Source organism: Muntiacus reevesi, chromosome X, assembly GCF_963930625.1.
Source record: "Muntiacus reevesi chromosome X, mMunRee1.1, whole genome shotgun sequence".
NCBI lineage: Eukaryota > Metazoa > Chordata > Mammalia > Artiodactyla > Cervidae > Muntiacus > Muntiacus reevesi.
Window position 1 is genome coordinate 18,077,451 of NC_089271.1, and position 14,425 is coordinate 18,091,875.

Sequence of the window (14,425 nt, forward strand, 5' to 3'; positions counted from 1 at the left end):
CAAAATTTTTTAACTTAATTTAGATTAATTCTTTTCATTTTTTATAATAGAAAATCTCAAATACATTCAAAAGTTCAGAGAATCCTATGATGAGCCTGTCAAGTCAGCTTCAATATTTATCAACATATGACCAACTGAAGCAGACTCACAGATCCAAGAGGAACACCCAGTTAATTTGGGCCCCAAAAGGTATAGCCAGGTGACCTGCCCAATGTTACGGAACTACACAGTGACCCACTGGAAGACAAAGACCTATACATCCCAACATCAAACAGAAAGTTTACCTCCCTATACTAGGACCCCCAAGAGGTACTAAGAGAAGACTGAGTGAAACATAGGAATGAAAGGGAATCTTTTCTCAATTAATTTTTGAGTTTAGAAAATGTATATGAGAAATATTAGAAGGAAAAAACTCTTAGAGTCTGCTAACTCAGTAAGTTAGCAGCTTTGTTTATCACAAAAATATCTCCACCCAGCTTATTTTGCCTCCAGCTGAACAGTGCCCATCACAGGTAAGCTTGTGTGATTAGGTTACCTTCCTTCTATCCTAGTTTTTTCACTCTTCCCCAGCCTAAGCAGCACCTGTTTGCTCAGAGCATCAGGGCTCCAGTGTCTTCTGGAGCTCATCATCCACCTTATTTCCCTTTTAGAATGGGGAAAAACTGGGTAGGGTCAGGGATGCCCTCTCTGTATCTCTTCACTGGGAAATAAAAGGATTAAATGCAAATATGGCTGAGGCAGTCAGTCCAATGTTGCCTTCACTAGCCAACCTTCTCATTCTAGATGGCTAGCACCAGCACCTGGGAAGTCAAAGGAGCTTCAGTGCAGGCCCACCTGCCCCAGCTTACTCTTCTCTGGAGACTGGCATGCCCACCTTCCCTCCTCTCACCACCTTCCTAGCCTGACCAAGGTTCAGTCTCTCATCTATTTTGTCCAATAGTAAACCCAAACTCCCTTCATCTACCCCATGACTTTCAAATGTCTACAACAGTGAGTGTTTGGAGTTCATAACAATCTTAGTACAGATTTTCATATTGTGACGCTCTTAACTTTATTCTGAAACATACAATTATGACTCATATGTAACTTCTACTCTGATAAAGTAGAAGTTTGCAGTTTCTGACAAAGTAGGTCACTAGAAGGTCACTAGGTCAACTAGGCTTCTATTTCTCAACATCAAATTATAAAATTAACAGTGTTCAGCATCTCTAATGAGGTCTACTAAAATAAAATCCTTCAAAATTGTGACTTCTATTGACTTTGTTGACAGAAGTATTAACTATGCACTGAACATTCAAGGAAGTGTGACCTACTGCTATTCTAGATACAAACTAATACCTAGAAAAATCACTAGGTTTCAACTGCACTGATAACTGGAAGAAAATGCATTAAAACCTGACCCAAGCTAAGAAAGTAAATGAATGTATAAAATGAACTGCCTTATTAGTATCTCCAAAAAAGTGGATACTCTAGATTTTAACCAACAAATAACCTCTCTGCACTCTATGATTATTTCAGTCTTATTAAGCAGAAGAAAATCTAATTTATGTTAGGAGTTGAGAACATGGCTCTGTTGAGGGTATTAACTATCAATACCTTTGTTTTATGGACACTTCATCAGTCCACACATAACTAAATTCAACCCCACAAAATTCTCCCACAACTCATTCATCAGTTAAAAATTATAATCAGAGAGAAAGATTTTTGTTGATTATGATGCACTGCCATACTGAAAAGACGCATATATTTATTAAGAAAAATCACCAGGTGACAACCATATGTTTTCAACTGCACTGATAACTCAAAGAACATGTATTAAAACCTGACCCAAGCTAAGAAAGGAAATGAATGCATGAAATGAACCACCATTTATACATTTTAAACAAATGTATAAAATGAAGAACCAAGACTCTTCAAGTCTTTAGAAAGAACTTACAGTGAAGCTCTTTATTACACAAACCATCCTATAGGTCCTTGTCAGGTAATTCAAACATGTACCGACAGGTCCCACTAATGGGCCATGAAATTCACAAAAGGACAGTTTATAAATTCAAAACAAAAGGTACAGCAGCCTCAATTTTAGGAAGCTCACTTTTGTGACACATGATGAAGATCAAGCTTCTATTTCTCAACATCAAGTTATAAAATTAAGTGTTCAGCATCTCTAATGAGGTCTACTAAAATAAAATCCTTCAAAATTGTTACTTCTAGCATTCTTTAAAAATGTTACAGCCAATTTATTAATTCTAATTTAAGTATAAAACATTTCTTTATTAAATATTTAAAAATTCAAGATTTTAACTTTTATTTTTAAACTACTTTTACTATTATTTTAAAATTCAAAGTTTTTGTGATTTTACTTTTATGTAAAAAATCAAGATTTTTGTGATTTGATTGCATGTAATTTTACCTCAAAAGAAAAAAAACTGTAAACAAATATTAAATACTGAAATATGTACAGGTGAATGTACTTGTATCTTCTGCATTTCACTTTGAAATGCAGTGAAAAATTAAGATGGAATGATAGATGAACAGATGTGATTACAGAAGTAGAGTAAAATGTTAATTGTAGACTCTAGGTGGTGGGTATATAGGTGTCGACTGTACAGTTCTTTCAACTTTTCTGTATGTTTGAACATTTTCATAATATAAGGTTAGAAAGAGAAAAATCTTAAGGTAAGATCCTTAAACTTGATGCTTAGAGCAGCCTTTATACTCTTAAGATTAAGAACTAATAGAGCCTTTATGGAGAAAAGCAATGGCACCCCACTCCAGTACTCTTGCCTGGAAAATCCCATGGACGGAAGAGCCTGGTGGGCTGCAGTCCACAGGGTCGCTAAGAGTTGGACATGACTGAGCAACTTCACTTTCATTTTTCACTTTCATGCACTGGAGAAGGAAATGGCAACCCACTCCAGTGTTCTTGCCTGGAGAATCCCAGGGACGGCGGAGCCTGGTGGGCTGCCATCTATGGGGTCACACAGAGTCGGACACGACTGAAGCGACTTAGCAGCAGCAGCAGCAGAGCCTTTATACTCTTAAGATTAAGAACTAGTAGGAAATATAGCACAAAGTGTCTTAAGACATATTATATGAAATAGAATGTTGCCGTTTAGTCACTAAGTCATGTCTGACTCTTTTGCAACCCCATGGACTGTAGCCCACCAGGCTCCTCTGTCCGTGGCATTTCCCAGGCAAGATTACTGGAGTGGGTTATGATAACTATATATGTGATTATATACGGTTATGACAACCATATAGAAAAGTAGCCTCAAAAAGCTGTACCAAAATATTAATAAAATGGTCCTAGGGTAGTAGGATTATGGGTGATTTCCCCCTCCCCTCTATTTGTCCAACTTCTTCTAATATAATCAAATTTATGAATTCTTTCTGTGTACATATAAATATACATATGTATATTTTAAGATATTTCTGCAAGTATAATGAATGTAAAAAAATATCAGGAAAAGGGACAGTCAAATATAACTATAAAGAAAGAAACAAATATATTTTGCTTTTTTTAAAAAAAAGACTATGGGTTTACCACCCTCACTTTTACATTCTAACCTTGGATTTTGTTCCCTCTAGTTTTTTATTCAAATACAGATACGTGTCAACTGTGAACATAAATGCACCAAATCAACATGGTCCATCACTTTTTAACTCATGTACTGGTAGTGTATTAAGGTAACAAACAGACTAGATGACACATCCAAGTGTCAGCGCCTTATTATTCTCAGAATCCATAAACAGAGGTAATAGAACAAAGCATGCAATCCACCTTAGGAGAATAAAACCTATTACGAAAGTAGTCTTTTGTTAAAGTCTCATTAAGTGCTAAACCAAATGTCTTACAAATTGGGCTCTTTCTAGACTCTAGCCTAATTCCTCTACCTAGGAGAAGCTGGTTGGTTGAGCTCCACTCCTTTTGAGATGGTAGCAAGAACCATGTTAAGTCATCCACCTCCTTGAGACACAAGGGGACATATAGATTTGAGCCCCAGGCACGGACTCAGATCTAAGTCACTTCATCTCTCACAGCCTCACGGTCTTTCTCTATAATATCAGGGCCTGCTGAAAGGTCCATTCCAGGCCAAAAATTCTCTGAATTTCATGCAACAGGGAAAACAGGCTTTGAGAAATTGAGCAAGGAATAGGTCTCCTTGAACACTACCTGGCCTATTTGTGGGGATAGAAAATATGAAAACATAAAAACATGTAAATTCATGAAGAGGACCAACTCCATAGAATGCCCTGCACACCAAAAGCATCTTGAGATACAAACACGGAAACAAACATGACATCATCCTGTATTACTAAATCACAGGATTAATCCCCATTACAGGGTTTTTTTTTGAAAAATCTGGCAATCCCCAACCCCTTCACTTGATGAACTCTAAACACACTATAAACTCTATTTTCAAAGCTAAAATAAAGGTGGCAGAAACAGTTATTACACATCATTAAGGAAAAAATGAAGATAATACCTAGATGTATCCTGTGTTTGCTTCACATCTACTTTAACTGTAAGTGACTTCTTCCTAAGAAATACAAATGAAGGCTTCAAGTCGGAATCACTATTATCAAGTTGGTCACAGGAAGAATTGCTCTCTCTACTGCCAGCCCTTTCTTTCTTTATTTTGTCCTTCCGTGTGTTCTTACAGGATCTCGAATCAACATCGCTTTTATCTGAGTGGGTTAAGGCAGCGCAGTCTTTCTTAGATGGCTTAGAAGATTCTCTGACTTGCCCACCTTCAGTCTCTCTCCCTCTTCCAGCATAAGAACAACTGGACTCTCTATTCACAGGGTATTTTTGAGAACCCAATTTTCTATCTTCCTCCTTAGGGTACTTCTGAGCTCTTTCATCATAGAAGTCCTTGTCGCCATCTGAGGTCTTCCAATATTTGTGGCGAGAATCACAGGATACCTTGGCTGCTGAACTCGTCTCTGGGAATTCCCTTGGAGCATATCGATGAGTTTGGGTTTCAAAGTTCCGCTGATCTTTCTTCTCTTGGTAAGGAGCAGAAAAATGCCTGGATTTCCACTGCGGGCTCCTGGCAGGCTCTCTGTTTTCATACCTCTCCATATCTTGAGGTCTTTTTGATGTGTGTCCGTATTTTCTGAAATCATGATCCTCAGGATACCTGTGTTGACATAAAATAGTTTACACTTGCACTAGAGAGAAGAAAGTAAGAATTTATATGTGTGGAATGTTGGGCAGCATGGCTTTAAATGCAACATGTAGTGGAAAGTTAACCTACAATCCCTTAAGCCAGCTCATAGATGCACAAGGTAATTAAAGAAAATAGCATATTTTTTTTTTTGAAATAGCATCTTTTAAAAAAATATATTCTAGGGGGGATCGGGATGGGGAATACGTGTAACTCTATGGCTGATTCATGTCAATGTATGACAAAACCCACTGAAATGTTGTGAAGTGATTGGCCTCCAACTAATAAAATAATATTTTAAAACAAACAAACAAACAAACAAACAAAAAATATATTCTAGCCATCTACATGATTTACTCTAAAAATAAACACTTCACTACTATCAGTAGAGCAAAACTACATTGCAATGCTTTTAATCTTTTAGACAAAAGCTTTTCAAGGTTATCTTCAACCACAAAGTAAACAGACTTTTTCATTTGAGGCTTTATACCAAATTATGATAGTTTAATTGTTTTTCTATACCTCCTCTGAAAAGAGCTCCTTTTCTCAAAATCTTCAGAGCCTCTTCTAAGTGACTGAGAGTATTTTTCATCTTGTATCCTCTGGTGCCTCGGTTCATCTTCATGCCAATGTCCTTCGAATCTAAAAGAATCTGTTGTTGATCTCACAGGTGGTGTCCCTCCTTTTCCACTTCCTCTATTTCTGTGGTCATCAGGAATATACCTTCCTTGTGCTTTCTGGGGATAACAACTCCTCTGGTGCTCTTTGTAGAATATACCTTCTGAGTGTCTGGGCATATGTTGAGCTCTTCTGTTACTATCATCTCTTTCTGGTAAATATACTTGGGGAGGCTTATAAGTATAAAACTTTTCTGAAGAGATTCCTCTTATGCTTGGGGAAGGTGATCTATGCTTGTAAGATCGGTAATATATATTTTCACGAGAAGAAATCCTTGGTTTACTCTGTCCATGTTTCTCACTGTCCATTCTCCAAGTGATGGGTCTTTTTGGATCCTTCCTATAGTCGTAGCCATAATGCTCATATCTTTGCTTGTGGTGTTCAGAACTTCTAGGCACTGGTGATAAAGACCTATGCAAACAAATACAGAAAAGTTTAGTCCATTCAAAGACAATACACTAAGTTGGTCTTACAGTGACTTATCCAAATAAAACGTTTGCTTTCCCCTGCCTCTTCCACTCAAATTCATCAGTATTTGATATCTGTATTCTAAATTGTTCACTTGGGAGCCTGACTATGCTTCTGCCCAATTCAACACGTATACTCTTTTCACCTGAACTAATGTACCCCATGTACATATCAAAATGGGCTGAGCACAGCCATCCTACTGGAGGAGGACCAGCTTAGGTATGCAGCAGGATCCATTTCGGAAGATTGCTGACAGCAAAGTTCTGGCAAAAGGGCCCATCAGCAAAAGCTTACATCAGGTTCCATGGTCAAATGAGAAAGAGGGTTAGATTCACACAATTAAGTGTGCAGGAGAGTCTCTGGAAAACCAAAGATAATCTCTGAAATCAAAATAGATTCTAAGAGTTTATGTTGCATATCAAATCCAAACTCAGACCCCAAACTGATCCCACAGTTTCCCCAACTGATTGTCTATTCTCTCTACTAAGGTTATATCAAGTAGCAAAAACTACATCTTTAAACAGCATGTGGAGGTGGTGGGAGGAAGAGGACCTTAAGAGGTAGACCTCATGCTTAGTCCCTCCAGTATTACTATTGACATAAATAAGTTTTATTTCCCAGACCTGTCCCCTTATATATAAAATGAAGAAAGTGGTGTTGAACCAGAGCTTTTGATTCTGTGAATGTGTGCTTTAGTGCAGCTTTAATAATCTCCAGGGACAGCACGTCCTTTCTGTAACTACCTTCTCCAACACCTGAGCACTGCCAACATGGAACCTTTCATTCCAACTGAGGAGGAAGGCTTCTGTATCTGAGGAAACCAGTCTGAGTAACCAGTCTTCAGGTTAAGAGAGAGAAGCACTACCATCTGGTTCAAATTTGCACCTGGGGACCTTTCCTCCCATCTGACTTGTCCAATCTCCCAACTTCCTCCCTGAGAGTTTAATGTCTTCTAACCAATGCAGCAGCTACCTTTGCAGTTTTTGTTATCACTCCCCTCTGCAGCAGCTGCCACGGAGTTGAAACAACCATGAGTAAAATTCTTTCCACTTGGTGACCTGTCTGGGTTCTCCCTACAAGAAAGGAGACTGATTTATCTTCCTCATGTATATGCCAGGACTTAGACACTGGATTTGACAATCTCTCCCTCTAGAGTCACCAAGCTAGATGCACTAGCAAGTGCATTATTCGGCTGAAGCAGAGACTCTGTCATCCAGCTGGCTGCAACTCTTCATAGGAAGAAGCAACTGAAGACCCTGAGGACTTCCTCGAACATGGCATCTTTTCTACTGCTAAGGAGAAAAGCTGCCAGCCAGAGGCTGAGGTCTTCCAGACTGATGAAATACTCAATCTCTTACTTTAATCCTTACCTCACATTGAGTACTGCTTTGATATTATACCTCATATCAGGGTTCTATTGCACAGAGTCCCTTTCTTCTGAAGGAGACTGCTGAAATAGTGGCTATCATTTTCAGTTCTCCTAAAGAGACAAAAGAGACCCAAGGAATCTGTTGGGAGACTCCATGGGTCTCTAGTGCTCTGCACGCCTCCTGAGCTTCTGTTTCAAGGCAAACTCCCTGGAAAGATAGGGACAGGGCCTCCCTAAGGGGCAGAGAGCCAATGTGTTTGCTGTCCAGGATAACAAGATAATGTCTCCTCCAAGGCAAAGGCTGGGCAGGATTCCCTGCTGTCCTTAATGGGGCTTGGGTTCCTCAGCTGTGTCAGCAGCTCCCACCCTAAAAGGACTAGAGGTAATGTGTGTGTGTGTTAGTCACTCAGTTGTGTCTGACTACATGGCTGCAAGCCCACAGACTGGGGCCCACCAGCCTCCTCCATTCATGGAATTTCCCAGGCAAGAGTACTGGAGTGGGTTGCCATTCCCTTCTCCAGGGGATCTTCCCGACACAGGGATCAAACCCGGGTCTCCTACACTGCAGGAAGACTGTTTACTGTCTGACCCACTAGGGAAGACAGAGGTAACAGGAGCACAGGAACATGAAGCTCAGCCGCCTGCTGCACATGAGTAATAAAGGCTTTTGTCTCTGATCCAAGAGTACCTTGTGACACACTAATCTGTTAGCTTGCAAGGAGGGAATGATAGCAGACCTTTTAGAGTTGGTGACAAAGAGTTCTGAGAAGGTACCCAGAAATCAAGCACTAAGCTTGGCAGGGTCTTTTGTGCCACCTCACCAGAGCCTACCACAAAAGGGTGAAACAAATGACCTCTGTGAGGCCCTCCAAGTTCAAACCATTTACTTCTTTGCATTCCCTTTTCTTTCTGAAGCTCGTCCACATTACAATTTGGTCTTGAAAATAACAAAATGAAAACTGTTGAAGCACGTTCCAAACCCATGCTTACTCTGCTTAACTAAGGACTGCTCACCTGTGCCTCCACCTGGGGGATCTAGAGCGTGACCGTGCCATCCTTTGACATGTGAGCCACTATCCTCTTTTTACGCTGTAAAGAAACACAGGATTAGCAAGTTTGTAGAAAGGGCCTGTAACCTGCTCCAAAAACAGTGAATGCCACTGACAAAAAGGAACTTAAGCCCTCTGTGCCTCAGTTTCCTTATAGGACCCACCTTATTGGAATATTGTAAACATAAAATCAATTAGATCAAAGGTAAGAAAGTTTTTTCTGTAAAAGGCCAGAGCATAACTATTTCAGATTTTGCAGTTCATATAAGGTTTCCATCATATTATCTTCTTCAAAAAAATTTTTTAAAAAATATAAAATCATTTGTAGCTCAAGGACCACACAAAAATAGGCCCCAAAGGCCAAATGCATTGTAGTTTGATGATCCCTGAGTTAAATCACGAAAAAAGCTCAGAATTCTGGCACACAGCAACTGCTAAATAAGTGTTTCAAAAAGAGGGAACACTCCCCCAGAATTCCTCTGAGCACAACCACCACTACTCCTCCCCACCTTTCACCATTGGTTATGTACATAAAACTGCAGTTACGTTCATAGAATCACAGTCAAAATATTTAGGAATACTTGATGATATATCCACTTTTAAAATTGTTAGATAATAAGAATTACAATGCCTAATTATCATACTCAATTAACTTCCACCAGATACATATACCAAAACTTAAGGATGATTATAGACATTTAGTTTGCTTCTGTTTTCTGAAACAAATAATGTCAAATAAGTTAATCTTAGAAAACATATAAACTAGGTTTTAAAAATATGTTTCAGTGTTTAAAAGAAACTGGTAGACTTAGGAACTGAATTTTTAGAAAAAGTACATTTGGGTATAATCTTTTATATTAGTTGTTTTTAGCACAAGTCGCTCAGTCGTGTCCGACTCTTTGCGACCCCATCGACTATACAGTCCACGGAATTCTCCAGGCCAGAATACTGGAAGCCGTTCCCTTTCCCATTTCAGTAATCTTCCTCAGTTCTGATACTATAGTTAAGTAGTTCCCAACTAACTGGACCCAACCCCCTGATGGCTTTTAAAATTATTGCCATGGGTCCATGAATAATACACACAGCTACCAAAAACAGACTACAGAATGATAAGGGTATGTCTCACATATTAGAACCTCTATTTTGCAAATTTCTGAAGATACTATAGCCACTGTTAAAATATAAATGATTTCTTGTCACTATGAAGTTTTATCACTAATATAAAAAGTACAACCATAACTATGTGAACATAGGTTTGAAAATGGAGTTCTCATAGTCAAACATTTGCAAACTATTGCTATAATAAATTTCAGAAGAAAGTAAAAGCTCGTAAGGTTAAAGGACTTGAACCAGATCACTCACCAGAATCACATTCAATTCAATTCACTTATATACTGGTTCTTTTAAAAAAAATTGAGGCTAGGAAAAATTAGTTCAGATGTACTATGAAATTAAGACACTAAAGCAGAAAGTGTTTTCTTCTGAAAGTGAAGTTTCTCAGTTGTGTCTAACTCTTTGTGACCCCATGGACTGTAGCCTACCAGCCTCCTCTATCCATGGGATTTTCCAGGCAAGGGTACTGGAGTGGGTTGTCATTTCCTTCTCCAGGGGATCTTCCCAACCCAGGGATCGAACCAGGGTCTCCCACATTGCAGGCAGACGCTTTACCATCTGAGCCACCAGGGAAGCCCAGTGTTTTCTTAGTAACTAAAAATATAAAAATGGGGGGGGGATGGGGGAAGGGACAGTTAAGGAGTTTGAGACGGGCATGAACACGATGCTTATATTTAAAATGAATAAACAACAATGACCTATGATATAGTACATGAATCTCTGCTCAATGTTATGTGGCAGCCTGGATGGGAGGGGAGCTTAGGGGAGAATGGATACACATATATGTATGGCCAAGTCCCTTCACTGATCACCTGAAACTATCAGAACATTGTTTGTTAATCAGCTATATGTGAGTGATTAGTTGCTTTAGCCATGTCCAACTCTTTGCAACCCTATGGATTGTAGCCCACTGGGCTCTGTCCATGGGATTTTCCCGGCAAGATTATTGGAGTTGGGTTGCCATGTCCTCCTCCAGGAGGTCTTCCCAACCCAGGGATTGAACCTGTGTCTTCTGTGTCTCCTGCATTGTAAGCGGATTCTTTACCACTGAGCCACCAGGGAAGGCCCTAATCAGCTATAACCCAATACAAAAATAAAAAGCTTAACGAAAGAAAAAATATATATATATATAAATGTATTCATTTAACAAATGTCACTGAGTACATATTATTTGCCAGGCACTGTTCAAGGGAGAGCGCAGTGAAGAGAAACAGAAAAAAGTTCCTGCCCTCTTGGAGCTTACAATCTACTAAGGGAACTTATAATTTAATTAAAGAAGTTTGGGGTACATACTTATTAAATTGAACAAAAATAATAAAGCCTAAAGGTTGTACGGGAGACACCAAACACAGTTGATTGTGATGAAAAAATATAATTTTCCCAGAGAGTAATTTTTTAATCCATTTTATTTTTTGTAAAACATTTATTGAGATACAATTCACATATCATACAACTGACCTATTTAAAGTGTACAGTTCAGTGTTTTTCAGTATATTCACAGGGATTTGTAACCACCACCACAATCTAATTTTAGAATATGTGATTCTTTGTGATTGGCGTCTTTCCTTTAGCATAATGTTTTCAAAGTTTTACTATTATCAATACTTCATCCTTTCATGGTTGAATACTATCCCACTTTATGGGTATACCACATCTTGTGATTCATTTACCTCTCAATGGATATTTGGGTTGTTTCTATTTTGGGGGCTATTGTGAATAATGCTACCATGAACATTTGCATACAAGTTTTGTGTAGACACAGTTTTTCAATTCTCTTGGGCATAAACCTAGGAGTGGAACTCCTGAGTCATACACTCACTCAATGTTTAACTTCTTGGGAGACTGCCAAAGTCTTCCAAAGCAGCTACATCATTTTACATTCCCACCAGCAATGTATGAAGGTTCCAATTTTTCCACATCATCATTGACATTTGTTATGGTCTGTCTCTTCCACTATAAGTCACCCTAGGGAGGGTGAAACGGTACCTCACTGTGGTTTTGATTTGCATTTCCCTAATGATGGGTAACCTCAAAATATGTAAGAAATTATGAAACTAATCATGCCCACTTTCCTTTAATCTAATAATTTCAGTCTAAATGTGTTATTCTAAGATAATAATTTAAAAGAAAAAAGCAGCTATATATACTAAGATGTTAATATCAGCTTAATTTAAAATAGGAAAGAAAAAAAACCAAACTAACTATAATGCAAATGCCCAACAGTCAATAAAAGATTAAACAAATTTAAAATACATATATCTAGTCACTCCCTACCTTTCTCCTAGCCTTGTATGTCTTTTCCATCACATAGCTTATTAGTTCACCAAAGCAAATGACTTGCTTTTCCCTGATCAGGCCATTCTGTTCATACCACACAGATGGCTTTCACTCACTCTGCCTGACAAATCCCTATTCTTTCAGGACTCTTTGACCATCAACTCCCTGAAACTCTTTCCCTGACTTTCTTTTTTTTTTTTTTTCCTTGAGTTCCTTTCCTTTTGGGAATTCTGAGTTTATTCTACAATTCTGTCAATACATTGTGATTATTTAGTATAACTATTTATCTCAATAGGCAAAAGACTCCAAACAGCACATCACAGAACACAAAACTCAAATGACCTACGGACATCTGAGATGTTCAACCTCAATAGTAACCGAGTAAATACCAATTCAGATCATAACCATTCCACACCTGTCAGAATGACCACAAAAAAATAGAAGTTGCATATTTTACAGCGTTGGTGAGGTTGTGGAACGATAGAGACTGTTGTACACCGCTAAGCAAGTATACAACCTGCTTATAACCAGTTTGGAAGGGGTTGGCAGTACCCGTTAAACTTGAACGTGTTGATATTCCATGAACTAGCAATTTCACTCAGGGATAGAGCTTAGAACAGTGGTTCTCCAACTTTAGTGCGAGGAAGAGTTACCTGAAAGACAAACACAGAATGCTGAGCCCTCCTCTGGGATGGGCCCTATTTCTAGTAAGTTCCCAGGTGATGGAGATTCTGCTGGTCCCAGGACTATAAAACTACTGGTTTACTCAAAATGGATGACAGATCTAAATGTAAGACCAGGAACTATAAAACTCTTAGATGAAAACATAGGCAGAACACTCTTTGACATAAATCACAGCAAAATCCTCTATGACCTACCCCCCAGAGTGCTGCTGCTGCTGCTGCTGCTAAGTCGCTTCAGTTGTGTCTGACTCTGTGCAACCCCATAGATGGCAGACCACCAGGCTCCTCTGACCATGGGATTTTCCAGGCAAGACTACTGGAGTGGGTTGCCATTGCCTTCTCCAACCCCCCGGAGTAATGGAAACAAAAACAAAAATAAACAAATGGAACCTAATTAAACTTCAAAGCTTTTGCACAACAAAGGAAATTATAAGCAAGGTGAAAATGGGAGAAATGGGAGAAAATGGGAGAAATGGGAGAAAATGATAGCAAATGAAGCAACTGACCAAGAATTAATCTCCAAAATATGCTGGGCATACCACACACTCTCTGACATAAATCACAGCAAGATCCTCTATGACCCACCCCTCCAGAGTAATGGAAACAAAACCAAAAATAAACAAATGGGACCTAATTAAACTTCAAAGCTTCTGCACAATGAAGGAAACTATAAACAAGGTAAAAAGGCAGCCTTCAGAATAGGAGAAAATAATAGCAAATGGAGCAACTGACTAAGAATTAATCTCCAAAATATACAAGCAATTCATGCAGCTCAATACCAGAAAAATAAACGACCCAGTCAAAAAGTGGGCTAAAGAACTAAACAGACATTTCTCCAAAGAAGACTTACAGATGGCTAACAAACACATGAAAAGATGCTCAACATTACTCATTATTAGAGAAATGCAAATCAAAACCACAATGAGGTACCATCTCACACTGGTCAGATGGCCACCATCACAAAGTATACAAACAATAAATGCTGGAGAGGGTGTGGAGGAAAGGAAACTATCTTACACTGCTGGTGGGAATGCAAACTGGTACAGCCACTATGGAGGACAGTGTGCAGAGTCCTTAAAAAACTGGAAACAGAACTGCCATACGACCCAGCAATCCCACTGCTGGGCATACACACCGAGGAAACCAGCAATGAAAGAGACACATGTACCCCAATGTTCATTGCAGCATGGTTTACAATAGCTAGGATATGGAAGCAACCTAGATGTTCATCAGCAGATAAATGGATAAGGAAGTTGTGGTATATACACACAATGTAATATTACTCAGCTATAAAAAAGAACACATTTGAGTCAGTTCTAATGAGGTGGATGAAACAGTGAAGTAAATCAGAGAACCACCAATACAGTATATTAATGCATACATGTGGAATTTAGAAAGAGAGTAACGATGATCCTATATGCAAGGCAGAAAAAGAGACACAGAGGTAAAGAACAGACTTTTTGAATATGTGGGAGAAGGCGAGGGTGGGATGATTTGAGAGAATAGCACTGAAACATGTATATTACCACATGCAAAATAGATGACCAATTCAAGTTTGATGCATGAAGCAGGGCACTCAAAGCTGGTGCTCTAGGACAACCCAGAGGGATGGGGTGG

At 38.9% G+C, this 14,425-nt stretch overlaps 1 protein-coding gene across 4 annotated transcripts in view; it reads right to left on the bottom strand.

The window, feature by feature from the left end:
• BCLAF3 (BCLAF1 and THRAP3 family member 3) overlaps positions 1 to 14,425 on the bottom strand; it is a 51,293-nt gene that overhangs the window by 27,688 nt on the left and 9,180 nt on the right. For 3 of the 4 annotated variants that reach the window (XM_065915433.1, XM_065915432.1, XM_065915429.1), the window contains exons 3-4: positions 5,694 to 6,260; positions 4,488 to 5,144 (exon numbers count right to left, since the gene is read on the bottom strand). In XM_065915433.1, coding sequence (XP_065771505.1) covers positions 4,488 to 5,144; positions 5,694 to 6,157 — 1,121 coding nt within the window. In that variant the 5' untranslated portion in view covers positions 6,158 to 6,260. Of the gene's footprint in view, positions 1 to 4,487; positions 5,145 to 5,693; positions 6,261 to 8,700; positions 8,776 to 14,425 lie in introns of all 4 variants that reach the window. The other variant, XM_065915431.1, reaches the window with a different exon arrangement.